Raw genomic sequence first — 26,654 nt, forward strand, 5'->3', positions numbered from 1 at the left:
GAATGTGATGCTGTGGTTTAGAAAGGCACAAGTACAGATCCTTCTATATTCTAGCACATTAGCTTGTCAGTGTTAATGAAGACTCGAGCTTGAGGGAGCTCTACCGCTTTCTGCAGTTTAGAGGAAAACGCTAATTTCGCTCAGTAAGACAGAACATGCCTAAAGCACGAAATGGCAGAAAGCCTGGGCGTGCGTCTCGCCCATTTATCTTCGCGTTCCTCCCGTCCCGCTGCTGTTTAAAGTTTAAAAGGCTGTGAGTAGCCGCAGCTAAAGCACGCTGAAGCCCACAGCCTCGCCCCAGCAGCAGAGCGACGCTGCCCCAAGAGGCCTCCGCAACGGGAGCACCCGGGAGCCACCCCGAGCTGCGGGGCGCCTTCGGGAGCCGGGACAGCGCCGGCTCCGAGCGGGCCCCGCCGCCGCTTCCCGCCCGCACAGCCCCGGCACGAACCGGGGCACGGCCGCCTCTGTGGACGCCCATCAACCGCCTGCCCGCCGCGGAGGCTCTTGGGAGCTGTAGTCCCAGTCCACCGCGTTCCCGGCCAGCTGCGAGGAGGCTCTGCTGCTGTCGAACTACAGCTCCCAGCATGCGGGGCGGTGGGGCGGTGCCCGCCTGTGGCGCCGGGAGGCTGTGCGATGGCGGCAGGTTTGTAATAGAAGGAGAAGGCTGTGGCAGTCGGAGCTGGGCGCGGTTGCGGTGACGGCCTGAGAAGCGGAGCCGGGGCAGCTGCCTCAATATATGCGAGGTGCCGCGGTCGGAGCTGTCGTGAAGCGGGTACTTGGGGGCCGGGGGTGCGCTTGGGGCGTGCTCTGTGCGGGCGGTGTCGGCGGGGGAAGGAGGGCGCTGGGCCCGACGCCTCGGCTCGGCTGAGGAGCGGGGCTGTGCTCATCTCCCCACTGCCGACCGATGTGGCGATCCCTTTGTCCCTCCTCCTCTTCGCGGGACGAATCAGCCTGATCCCTGCCGCTTGGCTGCTCCGCTTGGCACGGAGGTGTTGCTGCCGTAAATTTCATGGGGAGGTTTAGACTGGCAGGCGGCGTCCAGAGGGTCTCCCCAAGGGGACGGGGAAAACAGACCGTGAGCCTTGCAGGCTTCAATTTGCCACTGCGGGAATCTGCCCCTCGCTGGGAAACAGAAGGCAGTGGTTTCTGTAGGAAACATTTGTATGTTTCTCCCAGTCACGGTTTCAAACTCTTGTTGGAAACATAAGTATTTTGTCTGCGGGAAAATGAAGGGAGAGCTGGCATGGGCTGATCTCTTGGGAATGAGGAAGATTTATGAAGTTATTTCCTGATTAGCAGAACTCTTGAACCAGGGCTGCTGTGGTTGTCTGTCCTTGGTGCTCTGGCCCCTTTTCTCCTCTGTATTCCCCCTGACACGCCCCATGCACTGGCAGAGAATCGTTTGCCCTGGGATTACTTTGAGGAAGCAGGATTGAGCAGCCTGGCTCCTTTTGCCACACTGTCACCGGCAGCAGTTTTGTCTTTTTCTTCCTAAGTGAGGAAATCACTTTGGGTCTCCTTCCTACATGAATTTATTCATGTTTTATGGCACTTGTTGGATTTGTTGCTGTATCTAAAATTTCCTCTGGATGGATTTTAAAGAAGTTTTTTGGGAGAAGAGAACAGGCAGCATAGTTGCCGCCTTTCCTTAAGAAACTAAAGAAGATGTGAAAATGATAAGTGTTGCATTGAAATATGTGCAGTAAAGTGTTTGTATTTAGATGGACATATCTGAAACTTTGCATTAATACGAAGTTCACGTGGTGGAGATCTCTCAGCTCATCAAATCACTTCTTTTGTTGCAGGTGTTTAAAAAATATTCGGAATCCCTCTCAGTACTACTGAAGAAAATATTATGTACATCTTTATGGCATTTGAGATTATATTGTCTGCACTCAAATAATGCAATTAAGAGTTGGATTATGTTGATTTTCTGCACCAGAAGTGTTTGTTACTTATTATCCAAATTGTTTCTATTGACTATGACTTATTTTTATAAATACATTAGGTTGGTTGTAAGAGAGTAATTTTCTTTTACTGAGAATGTTATTGTAAATTTCTTATTTTATTTATCTGCTTAATTTCTAGGTGCTAGAATTAGATAGATAACTGTCCATACCAACCACCTGGAACTTTGAAAGTTATATTGTCTTAATTGTACAGAACGTAATATTATTGTGTTAATGCTGATCAGCAAAGAAATTGCAATACAATTTGCAAGATGCCAACTGTTGAAAATCTGAGTGGTGAGCAAAACTTCAGTGCTCATTGGATGTTCAATAGTGCCCGTGCTGGAGTCTTATTAGGTCCTAGTTTTACTGGTTTGAACTTCAAGAAAGAAAATTTGTTACCTGGACCTGAAAACATCACAGCTGTACCTGAAGAAGTGCTGCATCTTTCAGACAGCTGCTCTGTAAGTGATGACTCCCTGTGTGAAGAGTCTGCCAGCTCTCAGACTCTTCAGCAATGTACCACTGGAACACCTTTTCCAGCAGCAGCTGGAAACATGGAAAGCTCTAAACCAGATTTAGTCCATGGTGAAGTGGATGGTCAGAAGAAATCCAGTCACAGTGATCCACTCTTACAAAAGCTTGAACAGGTAATAAATATACCTAGAATTCCTTGACATACTTACAGTAAGATTTATTCTGTTCCTGCATACGATTTGTCATGCCTGCAAGTAGGAAAACACCTTGCAACGAATTTATAGGCCACAGCAAGCTTAAAGAGCAAATCCTAAATTCCAGTTATGCTCACAGGGAAGTTGATGTCCTCCTCATGATGTGCATTTACTGAGAGTGTAACTACTATTGTTTCCAGGTGGCACAAGTACCAGTTTAAAATGAAATCGTTCTTAAAATCATTTTACTTGGAAAGGTGCACACAGTTCTACATTGTTTCTTCACTTGAGGCTGTGGAAAGGGGGCGCTGGTCATTGCAGTGGTAGTGCTTGATCACAGGTACTCACAACACAGCGCAGTTGAATGTTCTTGTATCTATAGCAACGTCATTTGTTAGTTCTCAAAGTAGGTGTGACATTGTGACATATCTGGCTCTGTTTAGATGAGGAGATATGTTAGTGTTGAATGTGATAAAGTATCCGAGACATCAGGGTAAAAAAAGGCCTGGAATTGTAATGCTGTTACGTTACCTACTTTTTTTTTTCTTTTCCTAATGCGAGTGTGTCAGTCAATCCACTGTAAGTGGCTGTTCACTTAATGCTCTTCCCAAGTACTGGATACAAATTGTGTTGGCTGGAAGTCTTCAGCAGCACTTTAGTAGATCTTGCAGTTAAGGACTAAGAAGTCCTTGTCCACTCTGCCAGCAGCTACATCAGCATAAATCCCTATGTCTGTTCACTGGACTGGAGAGAGGGAGATGATGTGTGTGTCTCCAGAGTAGAATTCCATAAGTTACCAGGTGCTATAAAAGTTTTCTCCTGTATTTTACATGATAGGAGAATACTTGCTCACTTTTTAAATATTGTCAGTAGTATCGATCAGTGGCTAAATAAATATTGGCTGATTTATTGGTATCTTAACAGGAATGATTAAGTGTCCTTAGAAAGTTATTGACAATCTATAACAAAATAATTCTTTGGTACATTCTAAATAAACCTAGCCTCTAATACATTTATTTGTTTGAAAAGCTGAAGGAATTGCAACAGCAGAAACAGGAACAGCTAAAGAAACAACAGATGGAACAACTTCAGAGGTTAATGGAAGAGCAGCAGAAACTACTTAGCATGGTGTCTGGCCAGCCAGCAGCTTTTGGTAAGTTGAGAAAGAAAGCACATGATGTACTTTGTATAATCTGAAAAATCTAGTCTCATTTTCCAGTTAAAATCTGAAAGTGTCTTCTGGGTTCTTCATTTTAAGATTACTTGATTAGTCAAAGATAAATGCTGCATTGCTTCAGTGCCTGAAAGTTGAGTGCTACTGAAGAAGGAGTATTGTCCTATTTTTATGAAATGCCAGCTGTAATTGTGGCTTGATCAATATGTGCTATGATGGGAGCCCTTGCTTCAAAGTACATGTTTTGAAGTGTAAAACAAGTACTTTCATTTCTGATTAGCTGCTTCTCACAGTACTTTTGATTGCTTTAAGCTTTCAGTGTAGCCAAATGAAGTGGTCCCTCCTTGTTTGTGCTCACACATATCACATTCAGGTGATGAGCTGAACCAGGATAGTGAGCTGATCTGTATTTAAAAACAGACTTGTAACCTGTATCAGTTTTCCAGTCTTGTTTGCTGGGTGCAAGGAGAGGGGACAGCTCATGGCTGGGAAAAGCTTTTAGAGCTGAGAAGGGGTACTTTCTGCTCTTGGCAGTGTCAGTCCAACCTGACTTAGTCTTTCACTCTGCCTACCTGAGAAGATTAAATTAGGGCTTATTTTAGGAGAAGAAAATCAAGATTGCCCAATCACTTATTGTTGGTCAGTGACATACAGGTGGAGGCTGGGTGATCAATCCTGCCCTTCAGTGCTATTTCTTTTCTCCTGTGGAGCAGTAGTTCTGTGATACAAATAGAATGACACAGCCGTTTTGTTCCTTCTCCTTTCAAGGTTATACTGTAATGGCTGAAAGTCAAAAGCTGAGACCTGGGCATTCCACAGGCTTAGCACCTTCACCTCAGTTGCCATTGTCTGGATATCAGAATATCTTTGAAGACAGAGCTCGTGCTCTGGTTGTTCCTTCCCATACACAAGAAAACGATTCTTTACAAAAGCTGAACAACAGAGAATGCACCTTATCTTTGAAGAGCAATCTTTCAGAAGTGTCTGCCTGTGAAAAGCAAGGTCTGTATGTGCCTCTGAAAAGGCCAAATTGTTTGAAAAACAAGGAAGACAAATACATTACTGCTTAGTCATTTATAGTAAGATAACTTGATGTGTGGTGCTTTTTTTCACCTTGTCACTGAGAGTAATTTTCTGCTACTTATTTTGAAGGTTTTATAATTTCAGTTGGTTTACTTGGTGTGTTGGTTTGTTTACTGACAGCTTACAGACCTCAGAATGTTCCTATTGTTGTCTGTTTGAGTTTGCCTAAAAGCAGCATGAGCCAAAATCCAAATTATTCTCAATTTATGTATGTATATGTGGGAAATGAGAAGCTTGATGAGAGAGCTCATCAGTACAGCAGACATCAACATTTGTTCAGTTATGTTTTTAAGCCATACGTTAACAATAACAAAGCAGATGAACAATCAGAATGGATTATTTGAGTTCTGTGGAAAATTTTTAATGCATAATTGCTTGTTCCATTAAAAAGAAAGAAAGTGCAAATTCAAATAAGAATTAATTTGGGGAAATCTTAGAACTGTTTTGTGTAGGAATTCAGATCACATGGCCATGAAGCTCCCTTCTGGTTTGCACCTGACCTGAATGCTGTTTAAAGTATGTGCTGAAAACTGATTTGTTGTTGGGATGAAAAAAAAAAAAGCCCACTCTATTGCTTTCACAGGAAAGAACATGTGGTGTCCAGACAAAAAGATGGAATTATTAATGGAGAGCGAAGATAATCACATTGATCACATATTAGGTGTGGGAAGCACAGATGTCTCTGAAAATTCCCGTGGAGGTGAACAGGTGTTGACTAATGCAGAGGAAAGGTAATTCAGACTATGATTATGCATTTTTTTATCAAATTACACAAGTTTGGTTGAATTCTGAGTCCTGAGTGAAAGAGTCTGATGCTCTGAATTTGTGCAATTTCTTAACAAAGGATTTGATTTTTCTAGGTACTGTGGAGAACTGTGGTAAGAGATGCTCTTGCTTGGAATTGGTTGTGCTGTAAAAGATGAAGTGTTGTGTGTTGGATGAGGAGGTGTGTGAGCAGCCTGGGGTAGTGACAGCATAGAAGTGCCTTTCAGTGTAGCTGGGTATATAAGCAGTTATGGTTGCTGTTCCCAGTTGGATTTATTACAACCTCCTATCCACTGTTATGCTCTGAAAGTAGTAATGTGAGGGAGGAGGGCAAGGCTGTGACTTTTTAGTTTATATGGGGAGTTATGGTTGTTTGAAATGTCCAATGGACGGGGCTCTGAGCAACCTGGTCTAGTGGAAGTTGTCCCTGCCCACTGCGGCGGGGTTGGGAGGTGCAACCTGGTCTAGTGGAAGTTGTCCCTGCCCACTGCGGCAGGGTTGGGAGGTGGGAACGAGATGATCTTTAAAGTCCTTTCCAGCCCAAACCACACAGTGATTATGTCATTCTATGAAACATGGCTGTGTCTCCCCTGGGGTAGGTCTTGACCACCCCCAGCCTGCTTCCTGGGGTGGGCAGCAGCATGAAAAAGCAAAGAAAGCCCTGATGCTGTACAAGCAGGGTTCAGTAATAGCTAAAATATTATGTTATCAGTGCTGTTAGCTATAGAAAAAGCTCACTCCCTGCCAGCCAGACCCAGCACTCCTGTGAAGGAGGAGGAATATCAAAGAGGGAGACAGGGAACGTTATCTCAGTAGCATTCCTGAGCGGAAAGGTTATACTGTAGGAATTGGCAGTGTGACTAAATTATGAGTGGAAGTTGGGTGATTTGTCCGAAGGAAAGGGTCCTTAAGAAAAGCAGTGAAAGAAAAAGCAACAAACCCTGCACACAGTGCCTTTTAGATATGTATATTAACTATTGCAGGGATTGGATAAACATGTAGTGTTAAAATGTATTTCTCAGATTAACTTAATGCCTAAAGCACCTCAGAATTTGTCATCTTTTATACAATTACACCATAGGTCTTTGATTACCAGTGATGTTAAACATAGTTATTTTATACAGAATTATAAGTTGTTTTTATAATTACTCTAGACCCATTAAAGCTGCAATACATGAGAAGAAACAGACTTTTGAAGAATTCTTGGAAGAACAGATACAGCTAGAAGAACAGCGTCTGGAGCAAACCCAGAAATTACAGGTTATTGATTATTACTCTAAAAACCTTCATTCTTCTTTATATATTGTGCTGAGATGTGATAGGTGCTTTAAAAGTGTACAAGGAAGATGCTAGCAGGGAAAGCTAACGCTGAATGCAACATTCGCATTCTAAAAAATAATAAGCCCCAAATACTTCACTTGCTTAAGTCTTCAGAAATCCAGTAGAAATATACCATGTAAATTTCTACTGATGTCTGGGGTTTATTTGAAGAAATCTTCAAACTGTGTAAGGAGCTTTTTAACATTTTATCATTTGCTTTTCTTTACTCATTTTCAGGAGACAAATGGATCAGCTGTCCAAAAACCAGTGATCAAGAGACCCTTCCTGAAAAGAGGGGAAGGTTTAACAAGATTCACTAATGCCAAGTCTAAAATGACAAAACTTGGAGAAAACACCTCAAAACTTCAACAAAGGGCTTTAGATGATAGAAATGTTATTAAAGTGGACAGATTACAAATACAGAAGAAAACTGTGCTTCCTGGGAAAGAACTGGTTTCTGAAAATCCTTTTGCACCATGTAAAAAATACAGCCACCCCCATAAAGTAAAACGCTGTCCTATTCAGAAGACAGTGGTACTCAGGAATCACAATGGAGAAAATATCTTGCCATTAGAAACAAGAATGCAATCAGGAAAAAATCATGATGGACAGATGAGGGATTCTTACTCATCAGAAATTAACAACAAAATAGAAAATACAGAGAACAGAGTAGAATTTGCTAAGTCTAACACTGGCAAAATCAAAACCAAATTACCTGGTGCTGAAACGTCTCAGTTGTCTCAAGAACTGACCAGTGCCTTTTCTGATTCTAAATGTCCCATAGGTCAGCCTGTAAAAGATTCAGAACTGTCTTTTGAGCTTTCATTTCAGAATAAACTGGAGAACTGGGAAAAAGAAAAAGAAAAAGAGAATCTAGAATTAGATGAATTTTTGTTTCTAGAACAAGTTGCAGATGAAATATCTTTCTCGAGTAATTCCTCATTTGTGCAAAGGATTTTGGAACGAGACCAGCAAACTTCAAAAGGCCGTAGGATGTCTTCTACTCCTATCAAGGCAAAGCAGCAGCAAGTCAAGGCGCTGGCCATTGAACTTAAAAATGAGAGAAATAAAAGGGCAGACTGCGTGGCACAGGAAAATATAAATGATAGCCCAGTTATGCATACAGCCTCAAATTCAGGAACAGATTTTAGAATGAAGGATCCATTGAGTAAAACAGATGGTGTAATATTCTCAGCTTCTTCCGTGAAAGCAGCTCCTACTTTAAAAAGTAATCACTGGATTGTAAGTGAAGATAAGAGTGAGGGCAACAGTGATACTGCTACAGATTCTGAGAGTGAATTTGGGGCCACATTGAAGCATGACAACAAAGATGCTAAGACAGCCCTTGTGAACCACAGAGAAAGTGAACCAGAATTTTTAGATTGTGGTAGTTCTGTTACGGACATCAGCAAAGAGAGCAGAAATGGAGATGCTGACCTTGGGCTGTCAGACAAAGATTGTGGTGCACTGTCAAAGCAAAAGGTTAGAAAAGCTACAGACGATCACAGAAGCATGTCATGTATGAGCAGGAATAAGTTTGAGTTTGATGATGAAAGAACATGGAGTGATCTTGATGAAAATTATGTTAGCATTGATTTACCTGAAAAATATACTAACACGCCTTTGCAGATGGACTTTTGCTTTAAGAATGATACGACTGTCCCAGACAAAGCAATAAAGAGAAAAGTTGCCTCAAAGAAAGGAGATGAAATGTCCAAAGAGTCTGCAGTGGACAGTGATTCAAATGGACCTCCTGTATCAAACCTGATGATGAAACTGTTTCCTTCACTGAAGCCAAAGCAGAAGGCAGGCTGCCATCCAGAGCATGAAACCAAATCAAATGCGGAACCAGAGCTGGGAGGTGAGAGAACAGCAACTGGTAGGGGGTGGTGAGGAAGGTGTGTTGTACAAGTCTTCCCTACTAGTGCTTAAGCTGCAAACTGAAATTACACCAGAGGGTTTAAGTACAGACTTCTGCTGTGAGAAATGGCCCTATTCTCCCCCTGCATCTCTCGTTGCATGTCTGATGCAAGATCTAACAATTACTCAGCTTGCAGAATGACTCTGATTGGTGAAAACTTCTTTTCAAAAAATTAATTGGTGGGGTTTTTTTTCCCCTTCCCTCTGGAGGCTTCAGCCCATTAAAGTAACTTGATCTGAAGCTGCTTGATCACTGTTTCTGAATGAAGGAAAATAGCAAGGGCAAGCTGAAAATGAAGTGGTACCTTCCTTTCCACCACAGTGGATTTTTACCACAGTAGGGTAATGCTATTCACTGCTAGGTTAACTTTTTCCTCTTATGAAATATAAGGGAGTGGCAGACTTGTCTGTGTTTTCTGAAAGCAGTATAGTATTTACAGAGTTCATGTGGAGTATGGGAAATGTGGATTCATTTTTCTGCTTTGCCCAAGTTTGGTTTTATCCATATGGTTACAGTCTGTGCAGAACTACCTCTAAAACCCCCTGTTGCAGCTGTTGCATTTCTGCTATCATTAAATGGAGTTGTTCAGTGAAAGCATGATGGCACAGCCTCATATTTAAATCTTTTGTCACTGAAGTTGTGATCTTTGTTTCAGACTCTGCTCCAGTGAATATTTAGGATTTTGTTTAAATTTTTATGGTAAGCCAGTTATGTAACCTTTTTGGATTTCAGTAAAGGCTTTGATTTCATCTCAGTATCCTTCTGAACAAAATGTCCAGCATTCAGCTGGATAAACACATCATGTGATGGGTGAGCAACTGGCTCATGGGTTGGGCACAAAGGGATCCAGTGAATGGGGTGACAACAGACTGGTGACCTGTCACTACTGGGGTTCCACAGGGCTCCATCCTCTGCCCTCTGCTCTTCAACATCTTCATAAATGACTTGGACACAGAACTGGAAGTATACTAAGTAAGTTTTCCAACCATACTAAAGGTTGGGAGGAGCTGTTGACTCCCTTGAAGGCAGGGAGGCCGTGCAGAGTGACCTGAGAGGGCTGGGCAATCACCAAGCAGGTGAAGTTCAAGAAGGGAAAGTGCTGGATTCTGCACCTGGGATGGGGCAACCCTGGATGTACAGAGACTGGGAAATGAAATACTGGAGAGCAGTGCCACACAAAGGGACCTGGGGGTCCTGGTCTGTGACAAGTTGAAAGCGAGCCAGCAGTGCCCTGGCAGCCAGGAGGGCCAACCCTGTCCTGGGGGCATCAGGCACAGCATGGCCAGCCGGGCAAGGGAGGGGATTGTCCTGCTCTGCTCTGCTCTGGGGCAGCCTCACCTCCAGTGCTGGGGCAGTTCTGGGTGCCACCATATAAAAAAGACAATAATTAGAGAACATCCAAAGGAGGGCCATAGGGATGGTGAAGGGTCTGGAGCGGAAGCTGTATGAGGAATGGCTGATGCCACCTGCTGTGTTCAGCCTGGAGAAGAGGAGACTGAGGGGAGACATTACTGCAGTCTGCATCTTCCTTGTGAGGGAAAGAGGAGGGGTAGGCTGATCTCGCTGTGGTGTGCAGTGACAGACCTGAACGTGAAAGAATGGCCTCACTTGACATCAGCACCTTAGCATAAATATCAATTAAGAAAAACTTAAGTGTAACTGCTGTGTCTGACTGTAACCACTTTTGCGAGCAGAGGCCTAGCCCTAGCAGGCTGAGGTGGTAAGAAGGGAGAGGCATGTTGGCTGTCACAGAAGCCTGGAAAAATGCAAAGTCATAGGGTTTGTTTTCATAGACAGAAGAATGTAATCAATAAAGCACAGTTATAGGAAAGCGTAACAGCAGTAAGGTGAATGTGATGAATATGTTAGATAGGAACTATGTACTGTGTTTGTAGTCCTAGGATAAAGAAACCACACGTTATGTAAGACCCCAACCCTTAAAATGGCAGTTTTAGATAAACAAACAAACAAACAAACAAGGGTGGATGCCAGAACTGTGAAGTATAAAAGCCTGTGCAAAACGAACCCCAGTCAGACGTGCACATGGAGTGCTAACCCCTGCATGATCTCTTGGCTCCAATAAAAATGTGCTTTACTTTAGAGTACCTGCTGTGGAGTAGATTCCTTTGAATCAAGGGAATGGCCTGAAATTGCGTTAGGGGAGGTTCAGGTTGGATATTATCTGGATATTACCTTACCACCCCAGAGGGTGGCTGGGCAATGGAACAGGCTCCCCAGGGAAGAGGTCACAGCACCAGCCTGACAGTTCAAAAAGTGTTTGGACAATGCACTCAAGTACATGGTGTGGCTCTTGGGGATGTCCTGTGCAAGGCCAGGAGTTGGGCTTGATGATCCTTTTGTGTCCCTTCCAAGTCAGGATATTCTGTGATTCATATGAAAGCTGCTATTTTGCTTATTGTTTTCTGGAGAATTGTTTGTGTAGGCTTGTCTAAAGATGGCTGCTAAAAGTTTGCAGGAACAGGGGTGGGGTTGGGGTTTTTTTTTACAACATTTCAGAGGAGGGTGAGCAAGGAAACCACCTACACAGCAACATCAATATTTCATCTATTCTGTTGTAAAGTCAGACTCTGAAGCCCCGTGGATTCTTAAATAGTGACTGAACAGCAAACTGGGATGGGAAAAAAGCCCACAAAACCCCCTCCCTATTATCAGCCTCTGCAACAGATTTTCCATCAGGAATGGATGTGAACAGACTTTGTAGTGACTAAAACTTGATAAAACTTAGAACCATAAACTTTCCTGTTTGATATACCCTATACCATCATACTGAATACATGTACCCAGCACATAGATGTGGTATGTACGTACACGTGTGCCATATACACTCATAACACCCTTATACCTTCATTTTATTTCCCTGGTTTGACGTGAAGCTGTTGAAATTTCAGTTCCAAATTCAGCTTTAGTTCTACTAAAATGCAAGATGCATTCAGTAGGTAAAAGTACTACAAAAGTAATTCATCTACTCCATATTTGAGGTACTTGAGTAAATAGTGCAGTGTTTTAAAACATAACTTCTGTATTATTTGGATAGTAGAAATTTTTTTGCAAAATTACTGCTGTCTCTAAATGATATTTACTATGTCTCTAAAAATAGTATTTACTTGGTTTTTCTTTTTAACAAATTTTAAGCTGGTGTGTGATAATTGTTCGCTTCAGTCTTACGAATGCCATTTGGATAATGTGCCTGTGCTTTGATAGGAAACACTGTTCCATCCCAGCTACTGAGAGAGAGACTCGCTGAGTTGGAAAATGAAATTGAGAGATTCCGAGCTGAAAACACAACTCTGAGTAAACTCCGTGAGGAAAGAGAGCACGCCCTGGCAAATATCAGGTAATTTTTACTCAAAACATTTTGGTGCATTCACTTTCCTAGCGTGTTGCAGACTCTCCTAATGTCCACTTACCAGCAGCACAGGTTCACATGCTTCAGTTACACATGTCTAGCCCTGGAGATAGGGCTAGACACAAGTTGTTGCTCTATGGGTATGTTAAACTGTAATTATTACACACAATTTAATAGTATTAAGAACCCCTGTTCAGTTAACATGATGTCCCTAAAGGCTCTATTTTGGAGAATGTGTACTTTTATTCTAAAGGATAATACAATCCTGAATTAGCCTTGCAGAACTGGTCTTAGTGCTTTTGCTTTGGATTTGATATTTGTGTGTACACACTGAGAATCTTTTAATTTGAACAGGGACATTTAAAGTGGCATATAGAACAGAACAATTACCTCTGATGACATAAATGGGGCACATCTGTTCCTACCACAGCCACTTTTGTTTTGTTTGGAAACAGCATTGTGTCTTTGGCTAACATTTAATTTTTGACCTCCTATTAGCAGATTCTTTTCTCTGGTGCTTTTGGGGGATAGTGTTGTAATGTTTTGAAGAATGTGGCAAGATTTTGGCCAAAGCTTTTCTGAATTCAGGATAATGTTTGTGGTTGGACTTCAAACACCTGCTGTGTGACAATTCTTGCTCCATGAATAAGTAATACCGTTTATAAGTAAGTCTTCCTGGGGGTAATGGATGCTGAATTGCAGTCTGTGACCGACCACAGGACATTGAGTCTTCACTTTCTTTCTTAAAATCCAGATTTAAAGGAGATTTGGGCTAAAGCAACAACTTTGTTTCATAATTATAGGAAAGAAATTGCAGACTTTGAACAGAAGAAAGCCCAAGAACTGGCTGAAATAGAAGAATATAAAAAAAAGGAAATTAAAAAACTGCAAAAGGAGCGTAAAGTTTTTGAGAAATATACCACAGAAGCTAGAGCAATTCCAGATAAAAAAGAACGGGATGAAATTCAGGTATAAAAATATATTATTATTCTAGTCCACATAGGAACATGTAAGTTCACTTAAAGGCAGTCAAGAACTAAATTCTAACTTAATTCAAAGATTACAAGTGATTTCAAAATGGGAACTGCTAGCAGATGTGGGTTAGTGGTGAACTTGGCAGTATTGGATTAACAGTTGCACTCAATGATCTTAAAGTTTTGGGTTTTTTTCCAATCTAAATTACTCTTAATTGAGGGAGGGAACTACAGTCTTTACAATGCTGTTTGATGGTTTTAAGGCAAAAAATCCTCATGAGCAAATCTTTTTGTCACATTTCCATACTAAAAACTGCTGGTGACTGATAGAATGATCTTCAACTTTGAAACACAATTCCTGAAGTTAAAATATTAAGTTGTAAGTTTTTATTCATGGTAGTGGATCAAAGTGCAAACTAGAAGTCCACAAGGGTTTTATTCTGTCTATAACTCTTGTTCAGTCTATGTAGTAATCTTCTACAATTTTCCAAGTTACATTTTGTTATCACTTATAGGTCTTTAGGTATCAGTGATGTAAAGAACAAGATCTGTTTCTTCCTTCATTGTCAGGATGTATGGTTTTCCTATGCATAAACAAGCCATATTAAACATCACACAGAGACTTCCCTCTTCCTTCCCTACAGATTTCCCTTCAGAAAACTGAATTGACATTTGCTAAACTAGGCAGATCTGCATGTGTTTTCATGTGTTTGTGTCCTCCCTGTTTTCCTGTGCCAAGATTTTTGAAGGGCCTTTCAAAGATAGCATTAAGGATTTTGTGTTTCTGTCTCAAGTGTATTTGTACTGGCCAATCTAGGAAGTGTAAAGGGTGCCAAGAAAGCAAGAAAAACAATTCCTGTGGTTGGAGTAGAGCTTATAAATTTGGTAGTTTAAAGTAAATAATCACTCTTTCAGAAAAGAAAACTCTTCCTTACTTTTCACCCCTGCACTATTAAGCTGATTTGACTTTTTTGCCACTTAACGCCTTTTTTGCTTGTGTTTGTATTTCTATTAGAAACTAGAATATATTTTATTATATTCAAAATGAAAACATGCATTTTTCTAAGGCTTTAAAACAGCAGATTGCAGAGTTACAGGAAGATCTAAAACGAAAAGAGGTAAAATGGTCGACCACCCATCGACGCCTGAAAGATCAAATAGAAGCTTTAGTAAATGAGAATTTTGAGCTAAAAGAGGAAATCAGAATTATGGAGAAGTTCCGTCTAGAAGCCTGGAAGAAAGTAGAAGCTGCTGGAAACAAGAAAAAAATAGAAAATCCTGGGATGAGTCTAAATAGAGCAGAATCTGTAAGTTATTAATCTTGGTGCTTTAAATATATTTGTGTGAATATTGGTGGGTTTTCTCTTATATACTTGGACTCCAATAGCTACAACTTAGCTGTTTACTTTTCATTTCTGCTGTGGGGGCTAGACTAGTGGTGACAGACACAGAATTTTGTTAATGTCATATTCTCTGCAAATGTCAGTGCTCACAATGTGCAGCATCCCTTTTGTTGAGGAACTCAACTTGGAAATTAAAAATGATGCAAGTGTGAAAGAAAAGTAATTGATGGAGTCTAAGCTGCGAACTTCTGCCCCTTCAGGATCAACCAGGCAAACCAAGCAGTTCACAATTGTCTGAAGCAGTTATATTAAGTTTTGAAACTATAACTATTATTCTGGATTGCTTGCATCAAATTAACATTCTGGAGTTGTTGATAGTGAGGGAGCTGAAGGAGGAAGAGTTCCAGAGTGCAGCTTGGGCTACATCACACAAGCCCTTCTGCTGATCAAGTCTCAAAACTGTATAGTTTGTGAAGAAAGCTTCCAGTAAATCTAATGTCATATGGTCTATAAATTTTATTGACTCAGTATGAATAGTTATGATTACATGTCACATAAACCACAAATACTTCCTTTCTTTTAGTGTCTACCAAGCAGAGGCCTAAAAAGTCGAAGTGCATCTCCGCTTCTTCCAGTACAGAAGTGCAGCAGGATAAATGGCAAAAGTTATTCACAAGCAAAAGGTAAAAATATTTGTCTATGCAGAGAATTCTGTTAAATCTTTAAAATAAGATGAATGTGAAGTTTTGCTTTGTGGAGTGCATTAGCACTTCAAAAGGAGACAGAGTGGGAACTGTCATGGGCTTGAGCATATGTGTAAATACCTCCTAGGGTGGGATTCTGGAGAAAGCTGTGATTTTGCTCCAGTTTTGGAGTGAAAAATGCTTCTGGTGATACTTGATGGTCTGGAGCACTGCAGAAGCTGCTTTCTGTAATCAGAAATGACATTCATCACTGGTGTTCTCCAAGCTGCAGATGTTGGTTAGATGAGTCACTGAATAGTTTGTTTGGAAGGGACCTCAAAGATGATCCAGTTCCAACCCCTTGCCATAGGCAGAGACACCTTTTACTAGACCAGGGTTCTCAGGGCCCCATCCAGCCTGGCCTTGGACCATTCCAGGAAAGGAGCAACCTCAGCTTCTCTGGGCAACCTGCTCCAGTGCCTCACTGCCCTGACAGTGAAGAACTTCGTTCTAATGTCTAGTTGAGTGTGTTGATAACATCAGAATTGCTGTGTCTCTTCAGAACCTTCTGTTAGCAGATCTGTAATCATATGGGAATGCTGTGGCAGGTGTTCCTTGTTCACAGTTAGTGTCTGCCTTCCTAAGGGATAAGCACATATGGAAAGTAACTGCAGGGTACTTTTTTGACACCTCTGACAGCTCATCCAGCCATCATGTTATCTGTTACAGGAGTGTGTTCCAGAATTGAAGGTAGTTTTATTTTGGTAATTTGATAGGGGAGACATGGAAAAAATATGCTGATCAGTTCCTGTTAAAAACTGATATTCATCTTCCTTTGTTCATTATAAAGCATCACTAATAATGCTGTCTAAATTTCTAGGAGGGGCAAATCCTTTGTAAATCTACAGAGATTAAATAGAAGAGGAAGTGCATTAAATGTCCATTGTAACCATTCTTCAGTTCTAGCTTCTTGCTGACACACAAAACAATGTCAGTGGTTGATTCTTTTCTGGGCATGTGCCTATCCTTTTAATAAATATCTTGCTTTCAGTTTCTACTGCAGTTAAGAAATGTGGGTGTCCTGTACAGCTTGACCTCCTATATAATTGTAACTCTTAAACCACACTTTAATTTCTCTGTCCAATTTAACTATTTCATGTATCTCAGTAGGAAAACTTTCTAGAACACCTGCATCAGGACCTGCTAATGAGAGAAACAACTCTGAGGCAATGACAGCACTAGAAGATTATTCTCAGACTTTAATGGTGGTAAGTCCTGTGTCTTGATTTGATTTTCAAAGCAGGGAAGAAAAAGCCTAAAATAGAAAAGTTAATGAGTATCTGGAGGGTGACTGATGAGGCTGCTGACTCATCTTTTTGTGTTCTTCAGCTTTTATTGTCATAACAGAAAATGGCTATGTACTAGTCAATGAGGAGTGTTTTACCTTGGTCTAGTAGTTGTATTATTCTTTGGCTCAGGAAAAATAAAAAGTAATAATCTCCTGCTCTTTTGAATTTTTTACTTTTTGAGAGGGCTAAAGGATGGATGTTCATATGCACCATGTAGGGCAACTGTGCAAGGATCTTTTAAATAGTTTAATTATTTCTTACATTATTTGCTGTAGGTTACATTTAGGCTTTAGAGAACTTGATAGTTTCATACCATGATGTGGATTTCTTAAGGAAATTGAGCACCATGTTATAGCACATCACTGAATTCCACTTTAGTCCAGACTACAACTGACCACAGATATCCAATGATTGCTCAGTCTCCATCTCTCGTACCACGTAAATTATACTTGAAGTTGCTTAAACCCCAGATTCATCTTCCTTCTGTGCTGCTCCTTGTTTCCTAAAATACCTGTCAGCCTAGGAAAAAAGTATATTAAGACAAAGCTTGATTTGAGTTTTTGCTTGTCATCTCAGGACACCTCTCCTAATGAAGCTTATGTGTCACCACCATCTGCTTCTGCATTTATTGGCAGTGAAGAGATACAGAGAGAAACTGCTTATTCTGATGGAAAGGTAAAATGAGAGCTTGGCACTTTGAAATTCTGGAAGACAGCTGTTGGGGAAGACGAGTGAGAATGTGAGTGTGAGGGCTCAATACTGACCTCACTCGTGTTTTCATTAGGTTGAGAAGGTTTTGAAAAATGGCTGTCACCTTATATTTTTCCCAAATGGAACATGGAAAAAAGTGGGCTCTGATGGGAAGACTGTAACTATAACCTTCTTCAATGGGGATGTGAAACAGATTATGCCTGATCAAACAGTGGTAGGTATCCTGTATCTACATTTTTCAATAAACGCTTATGTAGCTGCACGTGTACCCTCATTTAAAACTTTAGTTACACTGAATCTCAACTGTTGTCTGCAGATTTATTATTATGCTGATGCTAAGACTACTCACACTACATACTCTGACGGCCTAGAGGTCTTGCAGTTTTCCAATGGACAAATAGGTAAAGAAATCATTCAATTCCACTGCCACAATTATTGCCCAGATATAGATACGAATTTATGTAATAAGCATATTCTCTCAAAATACATTTCAGAGAAGCATTATCCTGATGGCAAGAAGGAAATAACCTTCCCTGATCAGACAATTAAGAGTCTATTTACAGATGGCCAAGAAGAAAGTATCTTTCCTGATGGCACCGTTGTTCGTGTGCAGCGGTGAGCTTTTCCTTCTGGGGCCCTGGGCTGGCAGGGGATGGCAGCACGTGGGGCTCAGTGACAGGGACACTACGTGGTGACAGGTGTGCTTCTACATCTGCAGCTGGTTTGCATTTCAATGGACTACACTGTGAACACACACTTACTGCTTGAGTTTTGGGTTTGGGTTTTTTGATTTGGTGGGTTTTTTTTTTGTTTTTTTTTTTTGGTAGCATGGAAGAGGCATAAAGACAGTGTATTGTCTCACACCCTAAGAGACTTCTCTATTTGTACATAATTCTAGAAAAAATACCTAGGAACCTGGCTGGTGTGGGAAGCAGGTGTGACTGACAGCAGGTAACTGATAGTGCTCAAAATACTGAGTTTTAAACTTGCCTTGGATTTTAGCAGTGATGGATTTGATGCAGATAAAGTGCAATGGAGGCTCTCAAGTATAAAGAAGTCATATCAGTTTTGCAGAAGCAGGTTTTTGAGTTTGAACCAGCTGAGATAGTTAACAGGTTTTTCCACAAATACTGTTTTTAAAAGTCTTCCTTCATTTAGGCTTACGTATCTTGATGCTTGTTCTGAGACTAATCTTACACCAATGCATAATCCTTGGGGCTTTCTTTCCCCTTTAATGCAGAGATGGAACCAAAACCATAGAGTTCAATAATGGCCAGCGAGAACTGCACACACCACAGTTTAAGAGACGGGAGTATCCAGATGGGACTGTCAAGACTGTGTACGTGAATGGACAGCAGGAAACCAAGTATGTCTCTGGCAGAGTCAGAATAAAGGACAAGGATGGTAATATTATCATGGACACTAAGTTGTAGACCATGTCAAAATTGTTGAAGTGTTAGCACATCAGCAAAGATAATGTACATTTCTGTAAACAAGTGAAAAAGCTTAAAGCTTGTTGTGTATATATTATTTATACTTTTCTCTAAATAAATTTATTTTTCAGTGGGTGCTACTACATCAGCTCTTTTGCTAATTCTTTTTTCCCCATGTCTATGTTTAAGAAACAGTTTACTGATTTGGTATTCAGCCACGTGGCATTAAAGGGTGTTTTTTAAATCAGCTGTCACTGAACACTCAAACAACTGCAGACCCCACCATATTTTAGACATCAGTTTACTTACTGCATAAAAGCCCAAAGGGAATGGCAGTCTTGGACTATTCTTTTTCTTTCATCTTATTTTCTTCATCTCAGAGTTAGGAGGCAACAGCATTAGCAGACTGCAGTGTCTGCTCTAAACTGCTCTTGTATACTCACAGAGCTAACACAGGTGAAACTGGGGGACAGGTTCATTCTCCAAGCTACTCAGAAACACCAGAAAATTTAAAAAAAGTCACCTCATCCAGTTTTCCCACCTAACAGCTATTTTTAAGCTGACTTGTCTTTCAAAATTCTGCCGTACCTACTATCAAAAGGTTGCTGCTGGGCTGGCTGCTCTGAGTCCATTCTTGTGCATGTTGAAAAATTTGTTTCCTTCTCTCACACAGTAGAAGATACTTTCTTCTCCTTGTCTCCTCTGCCCCCTCCCCTTTCTCCCCAGTGAAGGCCAGCTCTGTCCTTACTCTGTCCATGCCCTTTATTACTCACAGGGTGGCAATGAGAACTGTGCTCACTCACCCCAGAAGTTCCCTGGCTGGGTGCAGACAGGTCCTGGGCTTTCGGGTCCAACTGCTCCAACAGCAACTGTTACATAATTCAGGGCTGAGTCGCATTCAAGATGGGTGACAAACAGTGGGGTTTTGGTCTTTAAATGAAAACATGTTGAAAATGAGCATGAGCTTCTCTGGGGTATTTGCAACCTAGGACATGTGTGGTTAGTACCAGAACAGGTTCTGGAAGTGCGACAGGATCCTTCCACTGCTTGTCCCCTTGTGCCTGGTCACAGAGATCAGCTTTGGACCCTTGCTTTTGTGGGAGCTTGGAGGAAGAGATGTTTGCAAGGCTCTGTGTGTATGAGCACAGACTAAAGCATAACAGGTTCCCTCTGAACAGCAAGAGGGTGATTTACTGGGAGGGTGACCGAGCCCTGGAACTGGCTGCCTGGAGAAGCTGTGGAGTCATCACACAAATGCTTTCCTTCATAATCTAGACAAAGCTCTCCTTGGAGAGACTGGGAGGGGCTGAGCTTTACAGGTAAAGGATTTAGTACAATGAAGAGACACCCAAAGAAACCTCACATACTACAGCAGTAAAGGAAAACAAGCTTTCAGGTGCATGCTGACCAAACTGTTTATTCCCAAACTCTGAAGTGAAAGAGGTGTAACAACACCTGAAAGTGAAAACAGAAACCAGCAACAATGCAAACGTGTTCCAGAACAAAGACAGTAAAGCAGCCCCAGCTGTTTGCTCCCTATCTGGTGCTGGGTGGAGATGTCTACCACCAAATAAAGCTGAAACACAAACAAGAGTTATGTCACAATAATGAAAGTTCATCTTCCCTCCAAGTCTTTTAACAGATCAGATACTAGAAAAAGTGTAAGTTCATCTTCCCTCCAATAATGAAAGTTCATCTTCCCTCCAATAATGAAAGTTCATCTTCCCTCCAAGTCTTTCAACAAGATACTAGAAAAAGTGTCCCAGCATCAGCTTTTGATCTAATTCTTCACCACTATTATGCATTAGTTCCATTGGCTCCTATAAGATGGGTATCACAGAACAAAACTTAAGGCTCCAAGGCCAGAAAAGATTGAGATGTGGATATAAAGTTTCACTATTCCAACATTAGAAAGTGTTAGGAACATCATCTGTTCACATCTGCTAGAAGAGTGCTTATAAAATGGGAAGGGAATAGGAATAAATAAATGGGAAAGAAAAATGACATAAGGTTGGCCAAGAAATCTGAAAATCCAAGTCTCTGGTATTCCCCATGGATAACACATAACCTTAATGAAGACCTTTATACACATAGTAAAAAGCTCTTCATTAAAAATTTTCCATGTTTGTCTAGACATGTGGACACCAGCATGTTATCATGGATGTTTGCCTGAGCAACCACTGAGAACCACCAGCACCTGACACAGATCAAAAGCAGAAAATAAAGATTAGTTTTGATTGTTTGGGCAGAGTACACTGCCACATCTGCAAAGTGCCTTTTTCAGTTACTGGCAGCAGCAGCTCTTTATGTTCTACCACCCCAGGGTTCTTTATTTCAGTGCCTGTAAATTCTTAAAACTGAGGGTTTCAGTAATGGTATGTAAAAAAGTTAATTTTTAACAACTTTTTGTTTTATGTTAAATACTTTACTAATAGAATGGATGTGTGGACAGAAGGGATTTTTTCTCAAATAAACTTTAGTTGTCCACATTACTGGCAGTTTATACTTCACTTACAGCTTCTGCAATCATCCCTCCCTAGTGGTATGAATTATGGTTCATGGTCACTGCACTTACGTGTCACTGATCCAACTCTGCAAGACCCATTTCTATCAACTTCAGATGAACCAGATTTTTGTCATCTCCATACAGAGAAATGGTGACCTCTGGTGAAACAGTCTGAAAGTTTACAGTGTTACAGTTACAGATTTAAATCTCAAACTGATACTGAAAGATTTCATTGGCTACACTCACTGTCTAAATGGAACTGTGAATATAAAAAGAATACCTGTTTTTATGTAAACTGGTTTTAAAATAATAGGAATGCTCAGAAAGATCAGAATTATTCATGATTGCAGAATTAAGAACACCACACCATTTTCTCTTAGCTTTCCTTCATGGTAAATGGTTTTCAATTTTAAACTATGAGGATTCACAGTAAAACAAAGACTTAGAAATTAGAGTACTAGTAAGAATTTTAGGCTCAGCAAGAACAAGGGGAAAAAAAAGGCATTTCTTACAAGTATGGAAGCAGAGAGACGCTTTCCTTCAACACAGTCCACCATGGTCCACAATGCCTTCAGGCTCCATTCTGGGGAATAAGGAATTCTTTCCACGTTTTTGTCATCTGAAGCAGGTCTAAATCCAGCCAACAGAACTCGTACTGCTTGAACTGGGTACTTCAGCAGATGACAAGGTATGTGACGCAATCTGAAAGCAAAAGGAGAAGCGTTTGCCCACGGCAATCCACCAGGAGTAAGGACATCAGGATGGCTGCGTGGCTCACACAGCACTTACATGCTGTGGGAACCAGGACTGGAGTCCCTGCTCTACAGAAACATGCCAACATCAGACCCAACAATTCCTCAGGCAGGGCTAGGCCCGCTGAAGGACTTAGCAGAGGAGCTATCAGAAAGCAGCCCAGCTTCAGAGACCGCTCCCCAGTACCCCGTGCAGGGAGAAGTCCCAGGAGACTGCAGCACAGGGATCCAAGTGTGAATCACCACAATGCAGCTCCACAAACCCTTGTGGTCCAAATGCTTCACACCTGAATGTGCTCTAGACACACCACTGGTAAAAGGTGCTGGGGGTTTACATTGTCATCTCCCCATTCTTTATCTCCCTATCCCAGAAGCAAGGGAATGGGGAAGGAGAGAAATGCAACTCTGAAACAGAAGAGACAGTCTCCCAAGACCCTAACAGACTGTAAAGCACAAAATCTGTTCAAATCCCCATTTCTGCATCATCTTCAGCAAGGAAGTGTACATTCCACAATAAGCTTGAGAGCAAGTCATTGTGATTAAGCAGTACATATGTATGTGTGAGTGTGTATATATATAATATTATATATATATATACTTATATATAATATATATACATATATTATATATATATATACACAGGTTCTATATATGCACTGTAGTACTATGTACTAGCCACACATATGTAAATGTATACGTATGAGAAATTCAGACAGGCTTACAGAACCCTAAAAGCCTGGGATGTTTGAGACGCTCAGCTGACATCTGTGTCAGCACAGGAGCAGTCCAGAGCATCTCAGAACTGCACAGAACAGGGACCTGAACTTCCATTTTCCAGACAGGCAGAGCAGGGTATGTCCCACTCGATACTCCTTACCCCTCAGTTTATTCCCCAGCTGTCTTCTGTGTAGAAGACAGTCACACAAGATTGGGATTTGTTTCTACACCTGGAGGGTTCAGCCCTTGTTTTGAGTAAAGGTTCTCATGTGCAGCAGCAGATTAACCTGAGCCCACTCACAGGTTAAGTAAGTGGAGATAATGGAGAAATCTGATATAATAATAATGGGCTTCTCAGAACAACCTGGAACAGAGAAGCAGGTGCACAAACTCCACACCCTGCAGACAGAAATTTAACCAGCCAAAACACTTTCTCTCTAACTGAAATACAATAGTAAATGATGGTAAAAAATATATACATAGTTTTAGGAGAATTAATAATTAATGTAACAAATATATTTATTTTTAAGTACATATTTTATGATTTAAGTACATACATACACATACATAGACATTTTACATGCAGTTATTTCTTATTTACCTGCTGGTTGGGGCAACTAAGTAAGTACCATAGTCAACAAACTGAACCAGAATCTGAACAGGGACAAGCTGTGTAATAGAGAGGAGCTTGGCTCTATACCATAAACCATCCACATACTCTGCAAGGCAAGGCAGTTCTGTAAAAGAAAGAAAAAACCAAAACCATCACAGAACACCCCACAGTACTCAGTGCAGTACAGACTGACCCTGAAAATCCACTTTACTTTGTGACCAAGATTAAGTCTCTTCTTCCTCATCAAAACTGTTCTACGATTTTGTTCCATGCATCCTCGAATTCTCTCTGAATTCCACTCCAATCAGTACTATGCAATTTAAGTCAAGTTTCTCTACCTCACGTGGCAATGGTGAGAAATAACAGCGAATTGCTGGATTAAAAGGTAAGTGATCCAAACAGTTTAATGTTCCAGCTTTTCAACTTGGACTCATCTGCACAATCCAGTTAGCAAACAGATTGATCTCCAAGTGAAAAGACCTGTCTGGAAGACAGGAGGCAGATAATGCCTAAAAGCTCACCCAGAGTTTTATGAGTTGGCAGAATCAAGTATGAGTGAGAACTGCTTTCTTCACCAGGTTTTAGACAGCCATACTTGTGTTAGCTTAGGCCCAACAGCTGTGGACATTAAAGTGGTGCTCCTTAGGGCTCACACAACTTCTGAACATTTATAACATGACTTTCTGTACGTAACTTTTGTCTTTTGAATATTCAATAAAACTGTCACAGTTCAGTGACAGGTGCCTTTAGGGTAAAGTTGTATTACTGCCAAATGGGATCTAAAGTCAGTTCATAACTCTAACAGGCATCACGAGTCTGAGTTATGTCCATCATTTTCCAGTGGAGGAGAATGACAAAAAATCCTCAATTTAATGAAGAGTAAAAACGTATTACAGTGTAACATGTAATTATAGTGTGATCTTTTTCCTTACTCTCCAAAACTTTTATTTAAAGATACATAGAAATACAAAAGGAAACTCAGGCTTTCTGAATATTCACATGAAACAACAGGGAAAATAAACACACAATGTACCTTTTTTGAAGTTTGTTAGATGAGGAAGTGTCTTTACAATTTTATTGCACCACTTCAGGGCTTTACTAAGGCTCTCTGAGTCACAGCTGCCAGATCTCTCTGTGGCAGAGCGTTTTGTAAGGTTCTCAGAAGAATCAAGACAAATATAAACCTATTTAAAGAAAAGGCTCTGATGTTACTATTTTCTGCAGTTAATTTAGAAACCAGGAACTCCAACCATTATTAAAAGATTACTTTTAATCCAGATCCCATCTTTGAAAGGTTCAGCATTTCCTTACTCCTCTTTCTTCTCTATTTCATCATTCAATATTCAAATACCACATAGGAATCTTTCATTCGATCAATGCACATGACATTCTGCCTTTTGCCGGGGAGACTGAGCACAACTCCAGGAAGTTGTGTGGGCTTACACAAAATTCACTATTGTTCTGCCACATTAAATCCCAACAACCTATTTTCTTATAAAAAAAAAAGCTAACTACCAGACTTCAGTAGTGTAATTCTTTCAATTCATTTTTCTAGAGAAATGCTTAGTGTTTCACTGCCCCACCTATGAGGTTATTTCAACTCAGTGTTCATCCAGAGAGCTGCCTTGCACCAATAGCTCAGGACCATTTTGCAGCCTCTAATACTCTAAGATGGCCAGCTGTGATGTCTGTTTCCCAGCTCAGTGGGACTGCAGCATGTGAGATGCTGACCAGACACACTTACCTCCTTGGGGGACACCAAGTGGGTAACTGTGACAGGAAAGGTTTCTCCTGGAACAGGCAGTGGCTGCACCAGGTACGAAGGCGAAAGGTCTCCTTCAAACATCCCCTAGACCGAGACAGACTTCAGCTGAGTATCATACTGAATAACAAAATAGAAACTAACTTAGGTATGACTTCTGGTTCAAAGGAGTTACCTAAGAAGGTGTATAATCACAATAAGCAGGGTGTCCTTGATGAAAACACCCGACATTGCAATGTACACATAAAGATTTTTCTCAGCAGCATGGCATTGTCCAGTGTACCTTTTAGAACCATGTATTTGAATTCTACATGTCACTTCTGCATTTGTTTCACCACAAAATAAACCCTGGTGCATTAAATTATACTTCTAGAAGGATATATGGCACACAGCTCAGCTAGATCATAGGTCATGAAAAGAGTTCATATTATCTCTTGTACTTGAAACATGATACATAACAAAATGTACAATTTCTCCAGAGGAACACTTTTCATTATGCCTCAAGAAAAGAGAAAAGTAAAAGCAACATATGTAACTGGGAGATGAAACAATAAGTTATGACCCTTTGCTTCCCCTGCAGGATCTGCCAGAGGATGCAGTACAAAAAGTCATTATGTTCCTCAAACTTTACTATGAAAAAAGATTTTTTTCCATTCAAAGTACATTACAAGTAAACAAAGGATATCTAACTAAATCATAGATACACATAAACTGAATGCCAGGCTTCTGCAAAACTATCAGGAGCACTGTGATTCAGGAGCCACCTGTCTACACCTGGAATAAGAGTCACTGCTGTAAAGCTCAGCACACTTGGAGGTTCTGATGCATTCTCCAACATCCTACTGCCCTACCAGGAATCTTTCAGGCTAGTGCCTAAGCTAGGATTGTCATATGGTAACAAAGAGCAGCTCCTAAGCTCAGCAGTGCAGTGCAATGAAAGCACATCTCTAAGACAGAGACACACTGCAGCAGCAGGTCCAGTGAGCTCTGCATAAGCCACTGTCAGCAGTTGCAAGGCTCACAAAACAGAATGAAGTCCTTATCAGCTTAACTTACCCCAAATCACAGATTTGAAGCTGTGAAATAAAGTTACAAAACTACAGAATAAAATAATAGATAATGGTTACACGTTATGTAAAAACAATGCACTTCAGCTGTCTTGTGAGCATGGCTGCTGAGTCTCTACAGCCAAAACCAGAGCTGATTATGTCTGAACGTGTTCAGAGCTGCTTGCTTCCCACTTCTGCTGTTCCTGAGTCAGCTCGAGTTCTGGATACCTTGCTTCTTTTCTGGTCTACAACTGAACACTTTTGATGTCTGTTTTCTTACAAATTGCTCTGAGTCACTTATTCCTGGAATGGATCTGCTTAATGCTATTATTCCTTGAGGAAAGCACTTCAGGTTTTCTGAATGCTTCTTGCTTGCAAGCTTCTTAAACAGCTTTATTTTTGTTTTCCAAATTTAATTTTTGTGTTAAAGATACAAATCTCATTTCCAGATCCATATTTAGTTTGCTGAAAGCTGTGTGTCGTGCTGACTTAATGAAAATGCAACAAGAGAT

At 40.9% G+C, this 26,654-nt stretch overlaps 2 protein-coding genes across 2 annotated transcripts in view; one reads left to right on the forward strand and one right to left on the reverse strand.

Moving 5' to 3' along the window:
- The first annotated feature begins 656 nt into the window (after positions 1 to 656).
- On the forward strand, positions 657 to 18,866 carry CENPJ (centromere protein J). Its single transcript, XM_041487271.1, has 17 exons — positions 657 to 772; positions 2,089 to 2,599; positions 3,650 to 3,773; positions 4,563 to 4,796; positions 5,461 to 5,608; positions 6,797 to 6,902; positions 7,200 to 8,823; positions 12,106 to 12,238; positions 13,054 to 13,219; positions 14,292 to 14,531; positions 15,151 to 15,250; positions 16,418 to 16,518; positions 17,176 to 17,274; positions 17,384 to 17,524; positions 17,627 to 17,711; positions 17,805 to 17,925; positions 18,551 to 18,866. The coding sequence occupies exons 2-17, from the start codon at positions 2,222 to 2,224 to the stop codon at positions 18,741 to 18,743; spliced, it is 3,993 nt and encodes a 1,330-aa protein (XP_041343205.1). The 5' UTR covers positions 657 to 772; positions 2,089 to 2,221; the 3' UTR covers positions 18,744 to 18,866.
- A 2,455-nt stretch (positions 18,867 to 21,321) lies between these two features.
- Positions 21,322 to 26,654, reverse strand: part of RNF17 (ring finger protein 17) — a 39,323-nt gene continuing 33,990 nt past the window's right edge. Inside the window, exons 31-35 of the mRNA XM_041487357.1 lie at positions 25,076 to 25,180; positions 24,365 to 24,515; positions 23,320 to 23,455; positions 21,762 to 21,951; positions 21,322 to 21,420 (exon numbers count right to left, since the gene is read on the reverse strand). Coding sequence (XP_041343291.1) covers positions 21,322 to 21,420; positions 21,762 to 21,951; positions 23,320 to 23,455; positions 24,365 to 24,515; positions 25,076 to 25,180 — 681 coding nt within the window. The remainder of the gene's footprint in view (positions 21,421 to 21,761; positions 21,952 to 23,319; positions 23,456 to 24,364; positions 24,516 to 25,075; positions 25,181 to 26,654) is intronic.

The sequence above is a fragment of the Pyrgilauda ruficollis genome, unplaced genomic scaffold, assembly GCF_017590135.1.
Source record: "Pyrgilauda ruficollis isolate IOZ18807 unplaced genomic scaffold, ASM1759013v1 scaffold8, whole genome shotgun sequence".
NCBI classification, from domain to species: Eukaryota; Metazoa; Chordata; class Aves; order Passeriformes; family Passeridae; genus Pyrgilauda; species Pyrgilauda ruficollis.

What these genes read in the sequence shown, in the direction of transcription:
- CENPJ (XM_041487271.1), top strand. Translation starts at nt 2,222, where the DNA reads ATGCCAACTGTTGAAAATCTGAGTGGTGAGCAAAACTTCAGTGCTCAT. An exon ending in TGCGGAACCAGAGCTGGGAG is followed by an intron (nt 8,824 to 12,105) that starts GTGAGAGAACAG and finishes GTGCTTTGATAG; the next exon opens with GAAACACTGTTCCATCCCAG. An exon ending in CTGCTTATTCTGATGGAAAG is followed by an intron (nt 17,275 to 17,383) that starts GTAAAATGAGAG and finishes TGTTTTCATTAG; the next exon opens with GTTGAGAAGGTTTTGAAAAA.